The sequence below is a fragment of the Erinaceus europaeus genome, chromosome 18, assembly GCF_950295315.1.
Source record: "Erinaceus europaeus chromosome 18, mEriEur2.1, whole genome shotgun sequence".
Taxonomy (NCBI): Eukaryota; Metazoa; Chordata; class Mammalia; order Eulipotyphla; family Erinaceidae; genus Erinaceus; species Erinaceus europaeus.
The window spans coordinates 75328142-75353672 of NC_080179.1; the positions used below are offsets into that span (position 1 = coordinate 75328142).

At 40.6% G+C, this 25531-nt stretch overlaps 1 protein-coding gene across 5 annotated transcripts in view; it reads right to left on the bottom strand.

Moving 5' to 3' along the window:
* The window catches only part of TCF12 (transcription factor 12), a 296687-nt gene that overhangs the window by 39560 nt on the left and 231596 nt on the right, over window positions 1–25531 (bottom strand). For all 5 annotated transcript variants that reach the window (XM_060178210.1, XM_060178211.1, XM_060178214.1 and 2 more), the window contains 5 exons: window positions 14083–14188; window positions 12809–12948; window positions 12008–12143; window positions 11590–11654; window positions 1747–1825 (listed from right to left, as the gene is read on the bottom strand). In XM_060178210.1, coding sequence (XP_060034193.1) covers window positions 1747–1825; window positions 11590–11654; window positions 12008–12143; window positions 12809–12948; window positions 14083–14188 — 526 coding nt within the window. The remainder of the gene's footprint in view (window positions 1–1746; window positions 1826–11589; window positions 11655–12007; window positions 12144–12808; window positions 12949–14082; window positions 14189–25531) is intronic.

Here is a 25531-nt window from a genome sequence, read left to right on the forward strand (position 1 = left end):
CTTCTTCAGGATGGTATTTCCTCAAGGAGAACTCATAAAAATGCAGTTTCAGTTCTAAAATCAAACTTCTTTTAAATCAAAGTTGTTTTATTCCTAATTAAAACATTTCTAGTTACAGTAATAACAACAGTATTCCAATAAACTTATGACAAGACAAAATCTAGAAGTTCTTAAAAGCTGGTATGAACAACTAGGAAAAAAGCAAATCTGGCCACTTATTTTATTTGTAACAGTTCTCATTTGAACCTTGCACAACAACAGACACTGAAAATGCACAGAAGGAAGATGCACGTACTTGTAAGTAGGTCATTTTATTTATTATGTTATCTAATCACAAATTCTGATTTATCTCATTTCCTACACTTTACCTCGGTCCTGACTGTCTAGTCCTATTTTTATCTTCTTATAAACGGACTTAGAGATGATCACAAACTTGGAAGATCTAAATTAAAACTAGTGAACAGTCCAATAATCTCCAAAATGAACTTGGAGGGTCAGCTTACATGTTTTTTTCAAAACCAAAATGATTTTTATCATTCATTTTCTTTGGATTTTATTCGCAGGCTTAGTCTCCCTTCCTTCTTTTCTTATTAGCTATCTACCCCAGCCTTATTTTCTTTCTGTCTTTTTTAAATTGCCACCAAGGTTACCACTAGGACTTGGTGCCTGCAGGGCCACCATTCCTGGTCAATTTTTTTTTGTTTTTAAACCAGAGCACTGCTCAGCTCTGGCTTAAGGTAGGGTAGGGGACTGAACCTGGGACTTCAAAGCCTCAGGCATGAGAGTCTTTTTGCATAACAATTAGGCTACCTACCCTACCCTCCGCTTTTCTTAAAAAATTGATTTGACCAGAGTTGGCAGTGCAGCAGGCTAAGCGCAGGTGGCCACAAGCGCAAGGACCGGAGGAAGGATCCAGCTTCCCACCTGCAGGAGTCGCTTCACAGGAGGTGAAGCAGGTCTGCAGGTGTCTTTCTCTCTCCCTCTCTGCCTTCCCCTCCTCTCTCCATTTCTCTCTGTCCTAACAACGATGACATCAATAACAACAATAATAATAACTACAACAATAAAAAACAATAAGGGCAACAAAAGGGAAAATAAATAAATACAAAAAAATAAAAAAACAAAAAAACCCTAGTATAGTCACGGGCACTTTGGAATAACTAAAATATGCCTACTAGCTATCTATAAAACAGAGGACCCCCCCCCAACTCTTCATCTGCACTACTCCAGCCTTTAGGATCATGATTAGTCAACAACTTGTTTGGCTTTATATGTTAACTCTCTTTTTAGCCACCAGGTTCCAGATGCCAGCATGATGCCAACCAGATTTCCCTGGACAGACAACCCTACCAATATGTCCTGGAGCTCCGACTCCCCAGAACCCCACTCCATTAGGGAAAGAGAGAGGCAGGCTGGGAGTATGGACCGACCAGTCAACGCCCATGCTCAGCGGGGAAGCAATGACAGAAGCCAGACCTTCTACCTTCTGCAACCCACAATGACCCTGGGTCCATACTCCCAGAGGGTTAAAGAATAGGAAAGCTATCAGGGGATGGGATGGGATATGGATTTCTGGTGGTGGGAATTGTGTGGAGTTGTACCCCTCTTATTCTATGGTTTTGTCAATGTTTCATTTTTATAAATAAAAATAAAACAAACAAAAACCCCAAACCAACCAACAAACCAAGCAAACAAAAAGATCTTCAAGTGATCACGTGCTATTTTGTAGATAAAACAAAAGCCTACCTGTGAGAGGAGAAGGTGATCCGACTGGCGTTGATGGATTTGATGGGAAACTACTGCTGGTGTGGTCGGGGGAATAAATCTGACCAGGAGACAAAGAAGATACAGATCAAAATATGCCAAGAACAGAAATACAATTTCAGGAGCAGACAGTTCTTTTATAATATAAATTGCCATTCCTAAGACACAGGGTGAAAGACTGCTTCATCGATCCTTGGACTATTCAGTACATAAAGGTGACACAAGTCTCAGATGAAAAACTAGAATTTATAGGAATCACATGTTCTGATATGAGAGGAATAAGATAGACCATATCAACTTGTTGTAAATTATCCTGGCTCGAAATACAATTTCTAAATGTTAACAAAACATAAGAAGTGACTTTAAGTAAGTAGTAACCTACCACCTAAATAAGTATCACTGTAGAATAATTATTTCAGGGATGGGCAGTGGAGCACCTAGTTGAGCACACATTACAATGTGCAAGGACCCAGGTTCGAGCCCCCGGTCCCCACCTGCAGGAAGCAAGCTGCACAAGTGGTGAAGCAGGTCTGCAGGTGTCTCTCTGTCTCTCTCCCTCTCAATTTCTGGCTGTCTCTATCCAATAATAAAGATAATTTAAAAAAAAGAATAATTATTTCAGAAAATTATCATCTTTTGGAACAGCGTTTAAACATATCTTCAAAGTTAGGCAAATAAAATACTTTTTCCTAGAAGTTATTCCTAAATTAAAATTTGAAATCTCCACAGTTTGATCTATTACATCTTTGCCAAATTAGGCTATAAATGATATGTGTGTTATAACCGCCTTTTGATATTTTGTCACCTTTGATGAAAGTGAAAAAACCCTGAAAATGTCTTAAAAAGTCTTTAAATGAGTCACAGACTTCTCAAAGGTCTACTCTGAGGATAATAACATTATCTACATGCATACATCTTAATTATATTTTGTTGCCAATACTTAAGGACAGATCCATCTAAGCTTACCTGACAGGTTATTGTAGTATTTTAGTTAGATGACAAATTAATATTTCTAATATTTTTAGATTTTAAGTTTCTTAAATACAGCTGTCAAGGGTTCTACCTTAGTGAGACTGTGTACCTTAGGACAATCCTATCGTGGAGTAACTTTCACATTTCAGTACTTGAGGCAGACAAATCAACCTAAGTGACAAATTCTTGGTGAAAGATTTTAAAAAGAAAAATGTGTGAGCAAAAGATAATTCTTTGCTCTTAAGTTTAGAGTACTAATGAACTGAAAGTGGCTTAAAATAAAGGCATATGAAAGGTCTCAGCTTTCCTTTTGAATAACGTACGATCACTTAAAAAATGACATTGGGGGGAGTCAGGTGGTGGCGCAGCGGGTTGAGCGCATGTGGCGCAAAGCGCAGGGACCGGCGGAAGGACCCCGGTTCCAGCCCCCGGCTCCCCACCTGCAGGGGCGTCGCTTCCCAGGCGGTGAAGCAGGTCTGCAGGTGTCTGTCTTTCTCTCCCCCTCTCTGTCTTCCCCTCCCCTCTTTGTTTCTCTCTGTCCTATCCAACCACAATGACAGCGATGGCAACAACAAGGGCAACAAAATGGGGGGGGGATATAATAATAATAATAATATAATAATAATAAATAAAAAACTAAAAAAAAAAAGGCACTGGGGCAAGTTCTCAGATCACAGCAGCAGTCTTTGCTTTTTAGTGACTGGCGGCATTGGTGAGATTCTAGGTCTATTTCCCTGACTAAAAATGGCTCTATCTACTTCAAATAAACCACCCCAACTGGCATGATGTCGTTGAACTGTAATTGCAAATGCCTTTTTAAAATTAAGTAAGATTTTTAGTTTCAGGGTGGGGACAGATAGCATAATGGTTATGCAAACAGACTCTCATGCCTGAGCTCCACAGTTCCAGGTTCAACCCCCCGTACCAGTGCTCTGGTTAAGAAAAAAAAAGTTTTCATCATTAGTTTTGAGGAGCTTTGTGCCCATACTCTAAGACCAATCCATGACCGTGGTGGCTCTCATTCATTCATTCATTCATTCATTCATTCATTTTTATAGGAGAGAGAAACACCAAGCGGGGTGGAGGCAATAGAGAGACTCAATTGCAGTTCTGTTTTACCATTTATTAAGCTTCCATCTGCAGATGGGAGCCAGGGGTTTGAACCTGGGCCCTCATGCATGGTAATGTGTGCCCAACAGACGGTGCCACTGTCTGCCCCCCACAAATGCCTTTAAACACCTACTCTTTCCAAATGGCCAGATCTAGAAATTGTAATTTCAAGTTAGACAGCCACTATTGAAAAACAAAGCTATGATGAAATGTTAAGAGTTTACGGTGGGAAAACTAGGGATGTTATACATTAAACACAAATCCAGAGGACACGTGAAACAAACTATAGGTAACATACATATGCACCCAATCATTCCAATCTTATAAGTTAAGTAGGTAAGGTCACCAAACCTGTGATAGAACAGAAATGTCTCCACATATCCCTCTATTTTGGAACCTGCTACTTCTCATGCTCAAGATTCAAATAACTATATTCTTTTTTTCTTTAACCAGAGCACCGTTCAGGTGTGGGGGGTGCATCTCTTTGCATAAGCATTACGCTATCTATCCTCAGCTGTAGCTGCCTTCTTCAACAATTTAAGCTGATTTTTATGAGATATGTCTTGATGTTTGCTACCTTAAGTATTTCTTGTAGGTTTTGTTAGTGTTGATGGGCTTCCTTTAGCCACTGCTAGTATGGACAGCTCACCATCACTCCTTTAACCCTGACAGGCAACCTAACAGGGCCATGTGTTCTCGGGTGGTTTTTTCTGTTCAAGACTTGGAATATATCTTCCCATTTCTTTTCTAGTATTTGGGATTTCTTTGTTTAAAAACATTTTTTTAATTACTTTTATTTATTTATTGGATAGAGATAGCCAGAAATCTAGACGGGAGGGGAAGATAGGTAGGGAGAGAGACAGAGAGACACCCGCAGCCCTGCTTCACTCATAAAGCTTTCCCCCTACAGGTGGGGACCAGGAGCTCAGAGGTCCTTGTGCACTGTAACATGTGCGCTCAACCAGGCGCGCCACAACCTGGCCCCTGGAGTTTCTATAGAGCAATCAGCGGATAGTCATATTGGATTTCCCTAACAGCTAAGTCTTAGATTTTCTCTAGAAGCTTTCAGAATCCCGTCTTGTCCTTTCAATTATTACATGCTTTGATGAACTTAGGTTGGATTCAGTTTTCCTTGGAGCTCTCTAAGCTTAAGGACCTGGGGTTTATGAGAAGGGAGCTGTCTATTTCCTTCTTTAATTTTGGGGAAAACTTTCAGTTGATGTATTTCTTACAAAAAAAAGAAAAAAGAGGGAAGGAAGGAAGTGGATACAAGAATTATGTTCTCTTCCCTCCTTCTGGTACCCTTATGATGTGACGAGAGAGGGAGAGAGAAAAAGAGAGAGAGAGAGAGAGAGAGAGAGAGAGACAGCAGCACCAAAGCTTCCTACAATGCTGTGGATACCAGGCTTGAGCCTGGGTCATGTGGCAAAGCAGCATATTATCCAAGCAAGCTATTTTGCCAGCCCACTGTTGTTATTATTTTTAAAAGACTTAGTAAATGGTAGTTATTATCTTAATATGTAAGTAATGGAGTTCAGTAACAGACATACCAAAGGGATAAATAGATCCTTTTAACAAAGATGAATATGAGTGAGTGTGTGTGTGTGAGTGTGTGTGGGGGTGTGTGTGTGTATATATATATATATATATATATATTTTTTTTTTTTTTTTTTTTTTTTTCCACCAGAGCACTTATGGCAGTACAGGGGACTGAACCTGGGCCTTTGGAGTCTCAGGCATGAAAGTCTTTTTGTGTAACAGTCATGCTGTCTTCCCACAAGACGACTTCATTTATGAATCAGTTTCACGCAACAAGCTTCCAAACAGCATCATAAGGCTCCACTGTTTCTGAAAATTAGTGTGAGGTGCTCAGTGTCCGTATGGCAGGCACGTATTGGGCTCTTGAGTACGTAAGCAGACGATATAGTGGCAGAGACATCGGGGAAAAGAAGGGCTTAAAGTCTGCTTATGCATTCAGTAACATGCCAAAAACTTCTAATAGTTTATTTCAGTGAAGGAAGAGGTCATTCTTTAGAGGCATATATTGCTACCTTGCAATGAGTCAGCAAAACACTGGTGTTATATATGAAATAAGTGTAGGCTTTGAAAAATTACTATGATGCCACGCAACGAGTGCCACCCTAGCACGCTTCACTTCAGACTGTGTGCAGAGACTTCAGGTGTGGGATGACAGCCCTTCAGCTTCATTACTCGGGTGAGACCTTTCCTTTCACAGGATTCTCTAATTCCATTCCAGGCGGTTCACTTCCTAACAAAGTCCCAAAACCTAGATATAGACCAGGTTCCCCTGAGATAGAGCGTATGTTCACAGGTATCCATGAACTAGGGCAAAATAAATATATGCCTGAAAGCAGAAGTACAAGAGTCTGCAGTGAGTACCTCCCAACACTTCATCTGCAGTATTCCAGCCTTTAGGTCCATAATTGTTCAACAATTTGTTTGGCTTTGTATGTTAACTCTCTTTTCAGCCACCAGGTTCCAGAAGCCAGCAGGATGCGACCAGACTTCCCTGGACAGACGACCCCACCAGAGACCCACCCTACTAGGGAAAGAGAGAGACAGGCTGGGAGTATGGACCGACCAGTCAACGCCCATGTTCAGCGGGGAAGCAATGACAGAAGCCAGACCCTCCACCTTCTGCATCCCACAATGACCCTGGGTCCATGCTCCCAGAGGGATAAAGAATAGGAAAGCTATCAGGGGAGGGGATGGGATACGGAGTTCTGGTGGTGGGAATTGTGTAGAGTTGTACCCCTCCTATCCTACGGTTTTGTTAATGTCTCCCTTTTAAAATAAATAAATAAATAAGAAAAATTACTATGATGACAGAAGTAGCAGCACCAAAAATGTATCAAGTACAAAAACATAAATTATTATTTTCTCTTTCTTTCAAAAACACAGTTTTTTTGTACAACAAAAGCAGTTTTCTCTACTATCTATCACATTCCCTGGTTCTAATTTGCTCTACAGCAATGACAAAGTTGCTATTAATATTTGTCTCAAACTTGACAAGACTGGCAAATGACAGGACTTCTCCTTGTCCCTTTTATTTTTCTAAGAATTTGTATGGCGGGAAAAGGAGTAGCACAGCCTTTAAAAGAACAGAATAATACAGTCTTGTAGATCATGCATTATTTCATTACAGTATTTCTGTATGTTTATACTGCTACCAAGTCACTTAAAAATTACTCTTTAGAAATCATTGTCACTTGAAACAATCCTAAACAGGAGAGCACTATCCGAGAATGCTCTGAAATAAAGAATACACTGCTTTGAGGACTTTCTGGCTCCAAAACACTCCTAGACTGGCGTTTAAAAGGAAAAAAAAAAAAAAAAAACTGAAGAAAAAATTTGATCACTTAAAAAATGGGGACTAAAGTGCTTTAGAGCATAAACGCAAACTACGAAGTCATTCTGCATGCAGTCTGTGGCCCTCACACTGGTCAATGACCAGTGATGAATAACTCCCAACACCTTCTGCCAGGCGCTAACGTTAATATGCCACATTCTACTGCGACAAATGAAGCTCCTCCTCCCATCAGTCACGGTCCATTCCAATCAGCAGGGTGCCAATAAGCCAGAGGCTAATGAAAAGGGTCTCAGGAAAAAGAAAAAAAGGAAAGAAACAACGGAGAGCTTCCACGCTCAACCTTGGAACCAATTTTGAAAAATACTACAGCTCAGTTCATCTTTATTATGCTAATGTTACTGCGTCTAAGGAACAAAGAAACTTATTTCATGAATTAGTTTTAAATGTCAACTTCCCTAAATTTTCTTTTTCTTTTGTTAGAGACCACTGACCATTTAACTATTCAGATTAAAACTCCCCCCCCCCCCATATATATGTATATGTATATAAAATCACACACATTCTCTCTCTCCCCCCTTCCTTCCATTACCCATTTGCTCTGAGGTAGAAATCAAAACATAAATTATCACAAAGAAGGTTGATATAATCAACAAAGTTAAACAGTCCTCTTGTTTGATCTCCTCTAAATTAAAGACCAAGTGTTTTGATATGGTATTAGGCACTGAAATAAACCAGATGTTTCTTCCTCTATGTAACTCTCCGTGGGCACAATATTAAAGGGTTATTGTCTGGCAAATGTTCAGGGAAACACATTAGAAATGGCACCAATACCAGATTTTCTTTGCCTCCTATCTACCCTAGTTTATTATCTAAACTAATGCATAATCCATAGGGCTTTGGGAACTTTGTGTAAATACTTTCATGTACAATTCTTTTTCTAGCTATCCTAAGATTAAGACCACAATTATACAGGATTAAATCTAAAATAAAGCAAGCTTTGCAAATGTATTATCTGGCCTTACATGTTTAATCATATAGTATTTGGTGTGCTCTAAACTGAAGATCAAAGGTGGTAGCCTCTGATATTTCACACATGAAAAGACCTTCTAAAATCTATCAGGCAATCTGTGAGCTACGTGTGGCTCCCAGTGACAACAGCAAGCTACTTCCACTGAAAACTAGATGCCGTAGTGAATGTTACATTTTAAATGACTTAAAATTTCAAAATACTTATGTGGCATCTCATCCAAAGCTCTGTGACTCCTAACATAAAATTCTGATATGCACGGCAGACTCTCAAATGGAATCCTCACAAAATTCTGTCACCTCTCCTAACCTTTTCTGTTCCCAATGTAATGTTTTCATTTAAAAATTTTTTAAAATTAATTAATTTATTTATTCCCTTTTGTTGCCCTTGTTTCGTTGTAGTTATTATTGCTGTTGTTACTGACATCATCGTCATTGGATAGGACAGAGAGAAATGGAGAGAGGAGGGAAAGACAGAGAGGGGAAGACAGACACCTGCAGACCCGCTTCACCGCCTGTGAAGCCATTCCCCTGTAGGTGGGGAGCCCAGGGCTCGAACTGGGATCTTTACGCCGGTCCTTGTGCATCACGACACCCACGCTTAACCCGCTGTGCTACCGCCCGACTCCCATGTTTTCATTTTTTAGTACATCATGAGAGAACTAGACTAAATGTGAGTCTGTAAGGGAAGTTAGAGAGAGAGATAATATGTTTGGGGGAGTTGCCTGATCGGGAGGGCAGCAGACGGACTGACGGAAAGTACCGTAAGTGTACACACAGACAGACTGTGGTATGCAGGGAGAGAGCAGATGGGGTGTGTCACCCTCAGCTATGACAGAAATGATTTATGGAATAGGACCTGGCTTTTCCTACCTACTAACAACCGTAGGATGATACAGCTGAGTTTCCATGACAACCAAAGCCCACCCACTAACTAGATTAAACATTCTTCTCTGGCTTCCACTCCTGGTGAATCTGGATCTTCTTCTCCAAACGCCAAACGATGTGGCTAGTGTGCTGGATGTGACATGGGACTGGACTGAAAAGGAACTTGGCGAACCACTGACATCATCGCTGATGCTTGTTTGTCTAAATGCCAAGGCTGCTCCACAGAGGGTTTCCTTGAGGGAAACAGTGAGTCACTGGGATAACTGGGGAAGCAGCTGCCTCAGGTTTCCAGTTAAATTCCCGGCACTGAGTAAATCAGTGGTGCTCTGGTTTGTCTGTCTCTCATAAAAAATTCACTCTACTGAATATGTGACACGTGACATGAATCCATAGAAAATATTTGGGGAAAAGCCTATTAGGTGTGAGATATATATATATGTATATATATATATATATACTTTTATTTTCCCTTTTGTTGCCCTTGTAGTTATTATTGTTGTTGTTACTGATGTCATCGTTATTGGATAGGACAGAGAGAAATGGAGAGAAGAGGGGAAGACAGAGAGGGGAGAGAAAGACAGACACCTGCAGACCTGCTTCACCGCCTGTGAAGCGACCCCCCTACAGTGGGGAGCCGGGGGCTCGAACCAGGATCCTTATACCTGTCTTTGCGCTTCAGGCCATGTGCGCTTAACCCGCTGCGCTACCTCCTGGCCCCCAGGTGTGGGCTATAATATGAAAACTGCTTGGTATTCAAAGTTCACCCATGTGTAACATTATAGAATAATTTTCTTCCTATGTATACTATTTTCATAAGGTGGGAGAAATAAGTCCCCCCAAAGGGGCTCAGCCCCCTTAATGCTAATCATACCATGTAAGGACAAGAGTTTCCACGTCCAAGTCATTCTGGATATACAGGAACCTGTCAGATCTGAGCCCCAATATTTTTTGACTTTACCGTCCATAGTTTGGTGACACCTAGGGCAAACTACTTAATCCTTCTGAGCTAAAGTTGCTTAACCTTATAAATCTAAGTTCCTTATCTATAATGTGGTTTTGTTTTTTGTTTTGATAATCAAACAAAACATGTATTTAGTACAGTGCCCAGCACTGAGCTAGCATTTGAATTATAGACAATACTTTTTGCGTGTGTGAGCTTTGTGTGTTTTTGTCACGTGACACAAGGTTGGACTCAGCGAACGTTTACTGAGCTCAGCTTTATGCAGAACTCCTCCACATGGAAGATAAGTCTGACTTACTTTCATTTCTTTCTTTTTTTTTTTTTTTTAAAGAATTTATTTATTTATTCATGAGAAAGACAGGAGAGAAAGAACCAGACATCACTCTGGTACATGTGCTGCCGGGGATCGAACTCAGGACCTCATGCTTAAGAATCCAGTGCTCTATCCACAGCGCCACCTCCAGGATCACCTTACTTTCATTTCTAAAGAAACTCAAAAGCGTAGAGGCAAATGAAGCTTCAGAAAGGACAAAGCAAAAGTGTTTTTTTCCAACAATAAGATTTGGAATCTTTGGTGATTACTGACAAATGATCTCTGAAAAGAAATTTTAAAAGGAAGAATTTCATTTACAATTGTTTAAAGATCTGATATTAAAACATAATAATTTCTGTGCAAGGCACCGAATCCCAGAAATAACCCTGGAGGCAAAAAAAAAAAAAAATCATTTCTTTCTGTCTCTAATGGTCTGATGTCATACAAGTTGCTTAGAAAATATTGCTGAATGGTCCGGGAGGTGGCGCAGTGGATACGGCTTCGGGCTCTCAAGCATGAGGTGCCAAGTTCAATCCCCTGCAGCACATGTACCAGAGTGATGTCTGGTTCTTTCTCTCTCTCTCCTCCTATCATTTCTCATGAATAAATAAATAAAACTTTAAAAAAAAGAAAAAGAAAAAGAAAATACTGCTGAAATTCTTTCAAATTTATCTTAGCCTGAGTTCTTCAATGATTCTGGCTGTGCTGGTAGAAGACTCATTTCCTATGAGTAAACTAGTTACAGGTAATTTTTCCCTTTTAAAAAACATGTTGCATTCTTTTGGTCTTTATGCGCACATTTCTTTCTCTGTATCAGCAGAAGTGAGTTGTCTCTCTTGGCTCTATTATACTTACTACTAATATGGACAACATACTATATATATAACTAATGCCACATAATCTGAAGTTACACTCCTTAAAAAAACTTTATTTTCTTAGCACTGAGAGAAACCGAGGGGGAGCCAGGGCTCGAACGGGGATCCTTATGCTGGTCCTTGGGCTTTGCACCACATGTGCTTTAACCCGTCGCGCATCGCCCGACTCCCTCGCCAGTTCTCTTAAGGGCAAGCAAATCAATACAGACTGAGAGTAACTCAAATGGAGTAATGACACTGATTCCAATACAGGAATACCCTCTAACTAGGCAATGCACTGGCACAAACCTAGCCAGCACATCTGGCGGTGTAAACTCTGCTCAGCAGAATACGTAAAAGCGATACTCACAGATGCCAAAGCCTTTCCAAGTGCATCACCAGTCTGAGAGCTCCCAGCAGCATTCCCCCTGGTTCCTGGGCATTTCAAGCAGGGAAACAAGGTAAGAGTCTCGTGAGATGGGCATGCTTGCGGGCAGGTTATTGGGGTTTTCTCCCCTTTTCGTCTTTTGTGCTCTGTCATTACTGCCAGGGGCGCCCGCTAACGGTACGGCTCACTCGCCACAATAAACTAGCAGTCCCCTCTCTGCCTGTATTGCTTTAGTGAACTGAGGCAGCGACAGGTTTCTCGCCAGTCTCCACGTTAATGAAAGCCCACCAAGTTCCATCTCACTTACTCGTCCCAGACTCGGTACTAAGAACACACGCTGAAAGGCACAGCATTCAGCCCGGGTCGGGGTGGGCAAGGGCCGCGGCCTGGAAGGGCTCACCTAGCGCGCCGTCCGAGCCGTTGATGGGAGGAGTGTGCGAAGCAGCCACATAGGACGAGCCGCCGCGGTGGAAGCTGGACATGGGCGGAAGGCTGGTGCTCATGTCCGACGGGGAGACGGCGTGCGGGGGGTAGCTCTGCAGGGCAGGTGGGAAGGGAGGAGAGTCAGACGCGCCTCTGCAGGGCGCGCGCCCACAGCTGCCGACTACTGCGAGCTGCACACCTGCGGCTTCAAGGGGGTCGCCGCGGGTGGCACTGCCTTCTGCCTTCTGCCTCTGTCTCTGCCTCTGTCTCTGTCTCTGTCTCTGCCTCCAGGGTTACTGCTGGGGCTCGGGGCCTGCGCTACGAATCCGCCGCCCCTGGAGGCCACTGCTTCCCATTTTGTTGCCCTTGTTGTTGTCATTATTGTTATTGTTGCCACTGATGTCATTGTCGTTGGACAGGACAGAGAGACATGGAGAGAGGAGGGGAAGACAGAGAGGGGGGGAGGGAAAGACAGACACCTGCAGACCTGCTTCACCGCCTGGGAAGCGACTCCCCTGCGGGTGGGGAGCCGGGGGGCTCGAACCCGCATCCTTATGCGGGGTCCCTGCGCTTTGCGCCACTCACGTGTGCGCTTAACCCGCTGCGCTACCGCCCGACCCCCGTCATTTACTTTTAAAAGTCAAACTGCAGGCAGTAAGCCTAGGGGCACTGCCACTTTCGGTCCTTTCGGCAGAGTCGGCCACCACACTTGGAATCTAAAGAGAAGCCTCGGTGAGGACAGGGTGCTGCTGCATTCTAGTCCCGCGCTACAGCCTACCAAGCGGTCGTGTGAGTGGAGGCTGCCGTAAGTACTGGACTGAGACATGTGGGATGTGGAGGTGCCCAGAATTCCACCAAAACCAGGCTGGCTCATCCCATTTGATGAACTCCAAAGGTCAGAAGAATTGTGGGTCCCATCTACGACAAAAAGAGAAACATAGAAATTTCCTTAGCTAATTTTTTTCTCTCTCTAAAGCTACTACAAAAATGTGAAGGACTCCCGCCGGGCTAATTCCCCCACCCTGTCCGACCTAGCCTTCCTTCCGTACTGTATAATTACTCTCTATAAAGAAGCAAGAGAGATTCATAGATTGAGGGAAAAAAAATCCTGAAGATGAAGTTATTTAAAAATTCACCCAAGATTTAAATGTATATTGAGGAGGCTTAAAAATTCCAAATATGGAAGTAGGATGAATTTAATTTTGGGTTAAATGACATACCCATAAATAAACACGGAAGTTCTTAATCTATAATGAGCAATGTACATTAATTACATAAAACACTCTGAAACAGAATAAAAAGTTTCTTTAGTGGTAACCCTACATTATTTATAATTACATCGTAGTCAGCCTTTAAATGAGCTGTGTTAGCAGTGACTTCGCACACCCATGTCAAAATCAAGGAACGATTTGTGCAGGAATATACTGCTCCCTTAGTATGTGCTCCCCATAGTTCAAAGCCATAGGAAACCAAATAAAAATGATTTGCCAGACTTGAATGGAAATGCAACATGTTTCTCCCTTATCCTGGGATACACATTATTTCTAATGATAATTCTGAAGGTGATATTAACATGCAATTCGAACAAAGAGTTGTTAATAGCTTTCATAGAGTTAACTGATTTTTATGAGCAACAGAGTAGGATGAAGACTGCACAGCTCTGGCATACAGTGGTGCTGGGGTAGAGCGTGACGTCTCTGGGGCCTCAGGCAGGAGAGTCCTGTGCCCAAAAGCTCCCTAGCCCCTTTCCCGTATTTACACTTGAAGCTGAGGAAGAGCAGCTGTATTCACTTTTCTCAACTGAAGTCCTTTATAAATTCAGTCAGTGCTGGGTGGGCACTCCAGAACTTTGCTGGAAAAATCTAACATTACAATCGGCAATGAAAGGCACTAAAAAATTTAAAAACTGAATTTTAACTTATTTCAGTCAAGAAATACCTACATCAATGATGTCTGAAGCGCTATACAGATGATCTCCTTACAACCTCGAAGTATCAGCTAGCATTTAAAAGCTAACACTGCAGTATCTGACAGTTGCTTGGCTCTACTCACCTTGCATAAAGAAAGTACTAGCAAACATGCTGGTTGGCGGCTTGGGAGACGGGTAACTAGGCGATTCACGGCTGAAATCATCTGAATTTGGGGATGGTGCATACACCTCAAAATCAAACAGGAAATGTAATTAAAATGCAAATGGATATTATACTACTTAATGCAAAGTTAGTGCCACCTGGCATTAAAGACCTAAAGGAGGTCTGATAGTTACAAGGGTCTTCTACAAATTCAAAGAAAACTGCCTACATCCCTATAAATGTCAAATTTGATTACTATCTCCATTTTTTTATTCCAGCCGATTTGCAGACAAAAAAATTACTCCAAATATCCCTCTGAGACATCTTTTTAAAAAAATTTTTTTTTCCCTCCAGGATTATCACTGGGGCTTGGTGCCGGCACTACGAATCCACTGCTCCTGGTGGCAATTTTTTCTATTTTATTGAATAGGAGAAAGAGAAATTGAAAGAGAAGGGGGAGATGGGAGAGGGAGAGGGGGAGAGGGAGAGGGAGAGGGAGAGAGAGACCTATAGATTTTTTTTTTGCCACTTGTGAAGCATCCTCTCTGTAGTTGGGGTGCTGGGGCCTCAAACCTGGATCCTTCATGGGTCCTTGCACTTGGTACTATGTGCACTTAACCGGGTGTACCACTACCTGGACCCCAAGACATCTTTGTATCAGTCAAACCAGATAGCTGAATAAAGTTGACATAAACGTTAAGTTACAAAACAGAAATCTTGCACAGGTTCACAATTTAAAATGTGATAGTGAAAACCAATGTTAAAGCATGAAAGGAACTTTGGGTTCATAAAATTAATTCATTTCTCCCTCAACTTGGATCAACAATGGTAGAGAATGTTCCATCCTCCAAAGGGAGGCTGGACAACATACTCTATGTTCCACCTGAGGAAGATGGGTCCTGATATTGGGGCAGCTTGGAATGTTCCTACTCATGACCACAGAATGTGAGATCTACAGGGATGCAGCGGTCACACAGGCTCCTAAGCTGATTATGGGCCCCAGATCACAGCAAATCAATGGGGTTTACAGTCAACAATATTTATACCCCTTTCCCATATTAGGGAGCTACTCTCTTCCCTGATCCAGCTTTCTGGACCTTTTCCCAGTCATGACATCATCTCCCCAGACAATAACTTGGATCTTCCTGCATATCAGATTTCAGGCTCAGGCAAAAACAAACAAACAAAAAAAAACACAAACAAACAGAACACTAGTATAGCTACAGGCCCTTTGAAATATAACTAAAATATGCCTACTAGCTATCTACAAAATGGAGGACCCCCCCAACTCTTCATCTGCACTACTCCAGCCTTTAGGTTCATGGTTGGTCAGCAATTTGTTTGGCTTTGTATGTTAACTCTCTTTTCAGCCACCAGGTTCCAGAAGCCAGCAGGATGCCAACCAGACTTCCCTGGACAGACAACCCCACCAATGTGTCCTGGAGCTCCACTTCCCCAGAGCCCTGCCCCACTAGGGAAAGAGAGACAGGCTGGGAGTATGGACTGACCAGTCAACGCCCATGTTCAGCGGGGAAACAATTACAGAAGCCAGACCTTCCACCTTCTGCATCCCACAATGACCCTGGGTCCATACTCCCAGAGGGATAAAGAATAGGAAAGCTATCAGGGAAGGGGAGGGGATACGGAGTTCTGGTGGTGGGAATTGTGTAGAGTTGTACCCCTCTTATCCTATGGTTTTGTCAATGTTTCCTTTATATAAATAAAAAAAAGAAAAAAAGAATTCATTTCATTAATGAAAGTTATTAACATTAAAATGAGTCAGATTAAATGTTACTATTAGCATATAACTATGAAACATAAAACAGAATTATTAAATCAAGACCAAGCTCTGCTGTTGGGTTTTAGGTTTTTTTTTTTTGAGACACACACACACACACCTCTCTCTCTCTCTCTGAGGCTGTCTGACTGACCACACCAGATTGCCTTCATAGAAGTGGGGGCTGAGCTCCCCCTGGGTCCCTTGTGTGGCAGAGCATGCTGATTCGCTAATTCAAAGTGAGCTCTCAGGTAGGCACAGCTTTAAAGAACCCTTTCTGTCAAGGCAGCCATGACTTCCTTTAGTAAAGCTGTGCTTTCGAGTAGGTTGGGTCAAGTATGAACATTCTGAATTGGGAAGTGGGCAATACTGTCATTCCTCTGGCAAACCAAACGGGCTGCCAAATAACCTTAATCAAAACATGATAAAATCATCAGCATGACTACTGAAATCAAGAAATAAACCAAATATGAAACATAGATACAAGGGCTGTAAAAACAAAAAGTGAGCCAAGAGTCAGGAAGAATACGAAGGTGTGCCATGAAGTATATTTCTTTGGTTTACAAGCTTGATAAGGGCACTTTCATTAAGCATCGCTCAAAATTCAAAAAATGAAAAGCAAACCAAAAACAAACCACAAAGACCCTAAGTGTTCACTGTCTACTTCAAGTTACCGAAGCCTGTGAAAAATCGGAGACATTCTATCTCTGCACAGCCGTCGAACATTGTTGAGTTACATGTAAGAAACTTACTGGTTACATCTCTGAACTGAGACCCAGGAGGGAGGACATCTACTTTATGTCCTTCTACACAGTCTGATTTCTTGTCCCAATCATACATTCTCATAGAGTAGTAACAAAGCTGAGGAAGCATACACCAAGATTAAAACAGGAACCGAAAGTTACCAATCACATCAATTCATTCACTCTCTGAGGCATTAACGATAAAGTTTCTCAATAAATTACCCCCTAACTTTCTGAGACATAAATTTCTCATTTGTAAGATGAGGCTAATCTTGCCTACCTACTTCAGAGCAGTAATGGGAAGAACACAGACGATAATACACAGTGGCTGGGCAGTAGCACACAGGGTTAAGCACACAGTGTGAAGCCAGGAATCCTGGTTCGAGCCCTCGGCTCCCCACCTGAAGGGAGGTCACTTCACAGGCGGTGAAGTAGGTCTGCGGGTATCTTTCCTCCTCTCTGTCTTCCCCATCTCTCTCAATTTGTCTATGTCCTATCCAACAACAGCAATAACAACAATAATAATAAGGGCAAGAAAATGGGAAAAATGGCCTCCAGGAGCAGTGGATTCGTAGTGCAGGCACCGAGCCCCAGCAATGACCCTGGAGGCACACAAAAAAAAAAGAAAAAAAAAGATAATACATACAAAATGTTTAGCATAGCAAGCCCATAAAAGTATAGGTAGGCCGGGTGGTGGCGCACCTGGTTGAGCACACATGTTACAGTGCACAAGGACCCAGGTTCCAGCCCCTGGTCCCCACCTGCAGGGGGAAAGCTTCGTGAATGGTGAAGCATGGTTGCAGGCGTCTCTCTCCCTCTCTGCCAGCCCCTACCCTCTCAATTTCTGGCTGTCTCTATCAAATAAATAAAGATAAAAAAGTTTAAAATAATAAAAAAAGCACTCACTCTATCTTCTTCCTACCATCATAGTTAGTGGCTGTGGCTGCTAAATCTGCCTTGGTGACCCTAAATGCTGTTTCCTACAGTTTTTGATCCCAAACAAAAGGTTAAAAGTCCATTTCCACACTTCTTGCTGGTTGTGCTAACACTAGCACAGGTAGTTAGTTGTGTCTTTTTTTTTTTTTTGCCTCCAGGGTTATTGCTGGGGCTCAGTGCCTGCACCATGAATCCTCTGCTCCTGGAGGCCATCCTCCCCCCCTTTGTTTGCCCTTGTTGTTGTAGCCTTGTTGTGGTTATTATTGTTATTGTTGATGTCATTCATTGTTGGATAGAACAGAGAGAAATGGAGAGAGGAGGGGAAGACAGAGAGGGGGAGAAAAAGACAGACACCTGCAGACCTGCTTCACCGCCTGTAAAGCGACTCCCCTGCAGGTGGGGAGCCGGGGGCTCGAACCGGGATCTTTGTGCCGGTTCTTGCGCTTTGCACCATTTGCGCTCAACCCGCTGCGCTACTGCCCGACCCCCAGTTGTGTCTTTTTAATGGCTTGGCATTCAAGTTACTCTCATCTTTCACAATCTCATAAGTAAAAATACACAACTGGGGAGTAAGGATCCCGGTTCAAGCCCCCAGCTCCCCACGTGCAGGAGAGTCGCTTCACAGGCGGTGAAGCAGGTCTGAAGAAGGTGTCTGTCCTTCTCTCCCCCTTTCTGTCTTCCCCTCCTCTATTTATTTCTGTCCTATCCAACAACAATGACAGCAATAACAATAACAATGATAAACAACAAGGGCAACAAAAAGGGGAAAAATGGCCTCCAGGAGCAGTGGATTCGCAGTGCAGGCACCGAGCCCCAACAGTAACCCTGGAGGCAAAAAAAAAGAAAAAAAAAAAAGGGACATATGGCAGAGATCCTTCCACGTTACTACTTAATATGTTTTCCTGGAATAATGTCACTACATATAGATAAGGTCAGAATGAAATGTGTCTGAAATGTATTGTGTAGGTTAACTAATAAGGAAAAGTTTTCAAGAAAGAAAATGTACACTTTTTATTTTAGTTAAGTTCTCATGTGTAAACTTAGTTGCCGCTAGATACATAGATAGTTTCTATGTATAAAGCAAAAGGCTGAAACTTCAAATAAAGAGAAATAGAATGATTCTACTGACTTTGTAAAAAAAGGCAAATGAGAAAATTCAGAAGACACAGCATATGCTTTTTGTCACAAATGCTTACTGTCTACATGTATTATCAATGACTTGGAATTATGAAGTGTAGACACTTGAATTCTAGCTAGGCTATAGATTGAAACAGCACGGACTATGTGATAATCAAAAAGGATCAAACACTCCAATGACAAAAAAAAACAGAGCCCCTTAAGTGCTAAGGTGTCATTTCATATAAAAACTAATTTGTCAGTTTAAACTTAGACATAATTTGCCACTTTATATTTCTCTATCCTTTGGTAAATCTTTGCTTCCGCGTAGGTAAAGTTCACTTTATTCATTAAGTTCACTCTATTCAATACATTATATGCTTGTACTGCAAAAAAACTTTAAACATCTGCAATTACAGCAGTAAATAAGGATAAACCTGACTGAACTGATCTACATAAGTCGCTGTCAAGTCAAGGAGAATATACTGATCAAATAATGATTAGCAGGTGACTGTCATGGAAATTAAGAATATCAAGACAAAACATACCAAGCAGAGAAAAAGACACACAACTCCCATGTTAAAAATGTTGAAGCTGTCTTGAGAAAAAGAGTGTCTATCTTAGAGGGAAACTTTTATTTTAAATGAATATTTTTCCAGATACAATTACTCTTTTTAAAAACATTCCTTTATTTTCTTTAGCAGAGCACTGCTCAGCTCTGGTTTATGGTGGTGTGGGAGATTGAACCTGGGGCCTTGGAGCCTCAGGCATGAGTCCGTTCGCATACCCATTATGCTGTCTTCCTCACCCTAAATTTTATTATTGTAATGTAAGTCTATCATTCATCTATTAACGTAAGTTCAAAGTCTTTATTCTAATAAAAATGTTTTTTAAAACATGGCATTCAGAGAGACCCGCCTAATAGCATTTCTAAGACAAGCCGAATAACTTTCCTCTTGGTATCTTAACCATAGCTCGCAAAAACACAGACACAACGTTATGAAGCGGCAGTTGTGCCGGTCTCAATTTTTCAGATCAAAGAGTTCTTGCGGCAAAGCCCAACTGATGTGGTCTCAAAGACTTTATTGAATCCAGATGCAGGGAAATAGTCAGCCAATCCCACAAAAAGAGCAAATCTCTTTTAGTTACAATCAGAATTGACCACAAATTAAAACCAGACTGCTTATGTCATCTGATCACCTGCACAGAGATGCCAGGTTCTTTTTTTCCAAGTTAATGATCTAATCATATGTTTAAATCTTTTTAAATACTGTATTTCAACAATCTTAAAATTAAGAGAAAGAAGTATGTGAAAGTTAAGATGATAAAAGCCTACCAGGAGTCAAGCTATTTTTAATGTTTTTAGAATTTAAGCCCCATTTCAGAAATGTTGGGTTCACTGAATTCGTATCAGAGATTGTTTTTCTTATTTCCCAAGCACTCATATTTCCCTTCCAGCAACAGTGACAGAAACTGAGTGGTGAATAGGCTATAACGTGAATGAATGTAACTGAGACACTAACAAGCAGCTCCCTTTCCTTGTTAAGTCTGATCAGTACAAATCCACACTGCTCTGTTATCCCCTGAACCCATCCATAGAGATGTACTTCAATGGGTACTTACCATTACTTCAACGGGTATTTACCATTACTTGTTACAACGATTACCAATTATCTTGGCAGTGTTTTTCCTCATAACTAGTAGAAGTCAACTTAGTAAAAACAGACTCCTTATTTTATTTTATTTTCCTGCCTGGATGATTCAATTTGTAGTGTGTATAAACCAAAAATTTAGAGCTCTACAGGTTGGGGCTGTATTCTTGATTCTAGGGCATCTTTCTTGTAATTTGTATTGGAAACATTAAATAATTTTGTAACAGTAAAAATGCAAAGAAGTATCTTGTTAGCGAGTGCTGAGTTAAAAGATGTTAGACCCTAAGCTTGCAAAGCCAGACAAATAGTCTGTGTATTGGTCAATATTTTTAAATGTTCCAAATGATAACTTGGGGTTTTCTTAAGTATGTAAGGAAAAAGCCCATATGCCTTAGTTAAGGTATTCTTCCACAGAAAATAAGAATACTGTAGTGAGCACTGTCTAGTACAAGCTTCTATAATGATGCTCTGTCTATGCTGTACAAACAGTTGCCACGATGAGACGTGACTATGAGCACTTTAGTGTGAATGGTGCAACTGAGGAACTAAACATTTAGTGTAATGGATTTAAATAACCATATGTGACTAGTGGTTACCACAGTGAACATCACGGGCTTAGATCATATCCCTTACACAGCAGTTTACAATTACATGAAATGCTTTGAGAGAAATGTTCTAGGAGTCTCAGAAATCCTGAGACCTATGAAAATCAAAATCAGTTTAAACTCTCAAACTATTTTTGCAATACCTCCATATAACTTGAAGAGATATTTAACACTGAAACTTGAGAAGAACTACTACTCAAGAGCCAGTAGAGGCTTAAATGCAATGCAATATTTGATGATAATTTCTATGCTATAACCATGTATGTTCAAAAATAGACATTTCCCTGTTATCTCTTCAAATTGGATGAAAGTGTTCAAATTACATACTAGTATGTACTCCAGTATCCAAAAAAGTCTATGCTAATAGAAAATATTCAGCACCATCTTTTTAATCAACTTATGAAGAAAAATAAAAATAAGTTGGCTTATTTTTGCCAATTACTACCATAATTTTACAATAAATGTGGATTACATCAAAATGCTACTTAATATATGTAGTATTTTATACTATTTGTATGAATAATAAAACTTTACAAGATCCTATAGAATAACTAAATCCTGGGGAAAAAGCCCAGTAAACTCCAACTAAAACCATATCTTTAAAAACCACAGTGGCATGAAGCAGCAAGGACCGGCGGAAGGATCCCGGTTCGAGCCCCCGGCTCCCCACCTGCAGGGGAGTCGCTTCACAGGCGGTGAGGCAGGTCTGCAGGTGTCTGTCTTTCTCTCCCCCTCTCTGTCTTCCCCTCCTCTCTCCATTTCTCTGTCCTATCCAAGATATCAATAGCAACAATAAAAACAACAAGGTCAACAAAGGGGAAAAATAAATAATAAAAAAAACAATGGAAACTCTAGACCAATAAACTTAAAAATATATACACTTTAAGGGCTAATATTTAAAAACTGAAAAGAAGAATTAAGTAATTATTATAGAATTTTTTGTTTATTGATTAACCTATGCAAGTTTAGCATGCAGTATACACACTAAACAGTTTCCTTTTACTATGAATTTTGTGGAATCTAAATTTAGTGAACCAGAGATTAAGACAGAGTAAATACAATTTTTGCTTTCATTATCACACTAATGATAATCATGTAAGTAAGTATTACAGGAAGTTAAAGACATTTAGTTTGCCTTATCATTTAAAATAAACTGATGAGGATAGTGAGCTTAACCGCTAACTAAAAGCGATTCCCTACTTCCTTTTTTAAATGTTTCTAAAACATTTTTTATTAGTGATTTAACACTGACTCACCAAATCAAAAGGTACCAGAGTTCCATGTCCCCACGCCTCCAGCAGCAGAAACTGCCAGTTCTCCCCAGGTCATAGATAAAGTTGACAGAGAGGAGGGTGAGGGGTGGGGTTGCTCTTGCTCCTATGTATTTGCTCATTTTTACTCACTTTTATGGTCCTACCCCTCACTTCCTTTCTAAGTTTACTGACTTTTCTGATCATTTTGGATCCAATGTTTCCCATGGATACTGATCTTATGCAGATGCCGTAGACAAAAGGGCAAAACCTTAAAGCTTCTGCGGTATAAAACAAACACAGATCCAAAGAAAAAGATATTAACACATCTGAACAAATCTAGAACACTGTTTAAGAGTTTCCCAACATCTATGAACACTGAAGACTAATAACTGTCTCAAAACTTTTAGTATTTAATGTTAGATAAAATGTCAATTTTTGTTGTAAAAACACAATCTACTACTATGAGAATTCTTAAGGTAATTCTAAGCCTAAGGCAAGAAATACAGAGATAGTTCCAGTACTAAGTACTACAAGAACTGAAACCACAAATCATCACAAAGTAAAATATTTGAAGTACATGAACTTAGGAACTTACATGTCATCTTTCTGAAAATGCCTTTGACCTATTAAGACTGCTAAAAAAATCCAACTGGAATTTCATTTATTTATTTTCTCTTTTTGTTGCCCTTGTTTATCATCATTATTATTGTTGTTATTGCTGCTGTTGTTGGATAGGACAGAGAGAAATGGAGAGAGGAGGGGAAGACAGAGAGGGGAAGAGAAAGACAGACACCTGCAGACCTGCTTCACCACCTGTGAAGTGACTCCCCTGCAGGTGGGGAGCCAGGGGTTCAAACCAGGATCCTTACGCTGGTCCTTGCACTTCATGCCATGTGCACTTAACCTGCCTCCCTGGAATTTCTATAAGAATGAGTATGTTTAAATTTCTAACAGCTTCATCAATAAAAGGAACAACATCTTTCTTTATGGATTTTCATGAAGAAACAAGTTTAGGAGTGAAAGAAAGTTTCATTTTTAGCATAAAGCAGCTTAAGATGAATTACTAATTCTGCCAACAAGCCTAATATTCTTGGTTTTTTTTTTTTACTTTTTTAAAAATATTTATTTTATTTATTTATTCCCTTTTGTTGCCCTTGTTGTTTTATTGTTGTAGTTATTATTGTTGTTGGATAGGACAGAGAGAAATGGAGAGAGGAGGGGAAGACAGAGAGGGGGAGAGAAAGACAGACACCTGCAGACCTGCTTCACCGCCTGGGAAGCGACTCCCCTGCAGGTGGGGAGCCGGGGGCTCGAACCGGGATCCTTATGCCGGTCCTTGTGCTTTGCGCCACCTGCGCTTAACCCGCTGCGCTACAGCCCCACTCCCCTTGGTTTTCTTTTTTATAAATATTTTTTTTATTTATTAATGAGAGAGATAGGAGGAGAGAAAGAGAGAACCAGACATCACTCTGGTGCATGTGCTGCCGGGAACTGAACTCAGAGCCTCATGCTTGAGAGTCCGATGCCTTATCTACTGCGCCACCTCCCAGATCACCTCTTGGTTTTCAATTGTTAGGAAATTTCTCCTGAGATAAGTCTATTAATCTTGAATTAACATCACCTGGTATATATATTCTAGATTTTATTATGGCTATTATTTAAAACCGACCAGGTATTTTTTTTCTGGGGTGAACTATAGAGTTTGGAATCATATACTAGGATATGCTGGACGAATCACTGGATTTAGAAAACTACGTTAAAGAAATTTAGAAGGGACCATGCAGCACTTGATCCTTGCTCTGCAACATATTCATAAACTTCTCTCTAAAACATTAATAAAGCTGAAAAGTGACCTTATACTCTCTGTGGTGGAGCTATAGTTCTGAATCCCTTGGTATCTGTGCATACCTGAGTCAAGGAAAAAAAAAAAGTGAGAGCTAGTTTGAGCAGAGGGGGAAATCAAGGTAGATTCCAGCTCACGTCTTTGCCATTCAGTATCTTTAGAACTCATTCTATCTTTAGAGAATTTTAAAATGACTTCATATTATTGCATATGAATGTTACATTTTACTCTTCTGGATCCACTGACAGCCTTGAAGTTTGAATAAATTCAACTACACTTTTCTCACATTCAATCAGCAACGAATCTCCAATGGTACATAAACAGAACGTATGTGCTTCTCACACTGGTTTCTGCGCTTTCCTGAACTCAAGTGTTTGAAAAGTTAGTCTGAGAATGATTCCCAGTATGATTTTAGCTATATGTTAACTAGTTCTTTTGAAAATACAAATTGCTCAGGCAGGTGCCCAGACCATGACTCAACTAAATGTTTAGCACCCTGTTCCGTCCGTCAGGAGACTGGCTATCCTAATTTCCTATGCGTGAGAGCATTATTTCACATTGTTACACGACTTTTATTTGTAAGAATGGCCTAGTCCTTCGCCCGGTAACATTTTCATTATAACACAATAATATTATGGTACAGATGGCAGTCAGGTTGAAGCCTAGCTCTGCACTATAAGATTGCTGATTCTCAGATGATAGAAAGATGTATCCTACTCTTGGAGGACACCTGACTTCGATTCTTGCCTGAATGGGGCTTGAGGAAGTTACTTGACTTCTTTGAATCTTTTTCTGCATTTGCAAAATAATGCTAGTAACAGCTAGACGCCAAAGGCTAGTGAAATTAAGCAAGGTAGCTGCACTCCCATCTAGCTCCTTACACAGAGCACACCCTAAGACACAAGTGTCTCTGCTTTTTCAGATTCCATTCAAAGAAGCTCAATATTCAAAATGTGTTTCTCAGCTTGAATTTTAAAACCTGTTGTCTCTAGTAAGAAAGTAACTTTCTGAGTCTGTACTAGCTGCACTTTTCTCCTTGAACACTCTGGGGAGCTTCAGTTCTGAAAATGGAGGCTGATGAAATTTACAGAAGGTTGAAACCCCAAAATCCTCTCCTCCCAAGATGCTCCTGCCTTATCTCTAACACTTTCTATCTAGTGGTTATCAATCAGAAAACTGAATATAGTTGTTCATTAATAAGTAACCTCAAAAACTCATTGTCTGTTGCTAGTTCTAAATCTCAAAAAAAAAAAAAAAGATTCAAAATAGTTTTAAATCCCTTATCAAAGTACACAGTAATAGTCTAGGGTACAGAATATAGCTACATAAAACCTATACATAAGGAAGAACATTACCCCAATCTATTTTAAAATGATGGAAAATAGGGTTAACATTTTTGGCTTTCCTTTTCTGTACACAGATATCCAGAAAAAAGGACAAGAATCTATTTAAGTGGAACATTACTTAAGATTGCTTATTCTCTCATAATATTTAAAAATGAAAT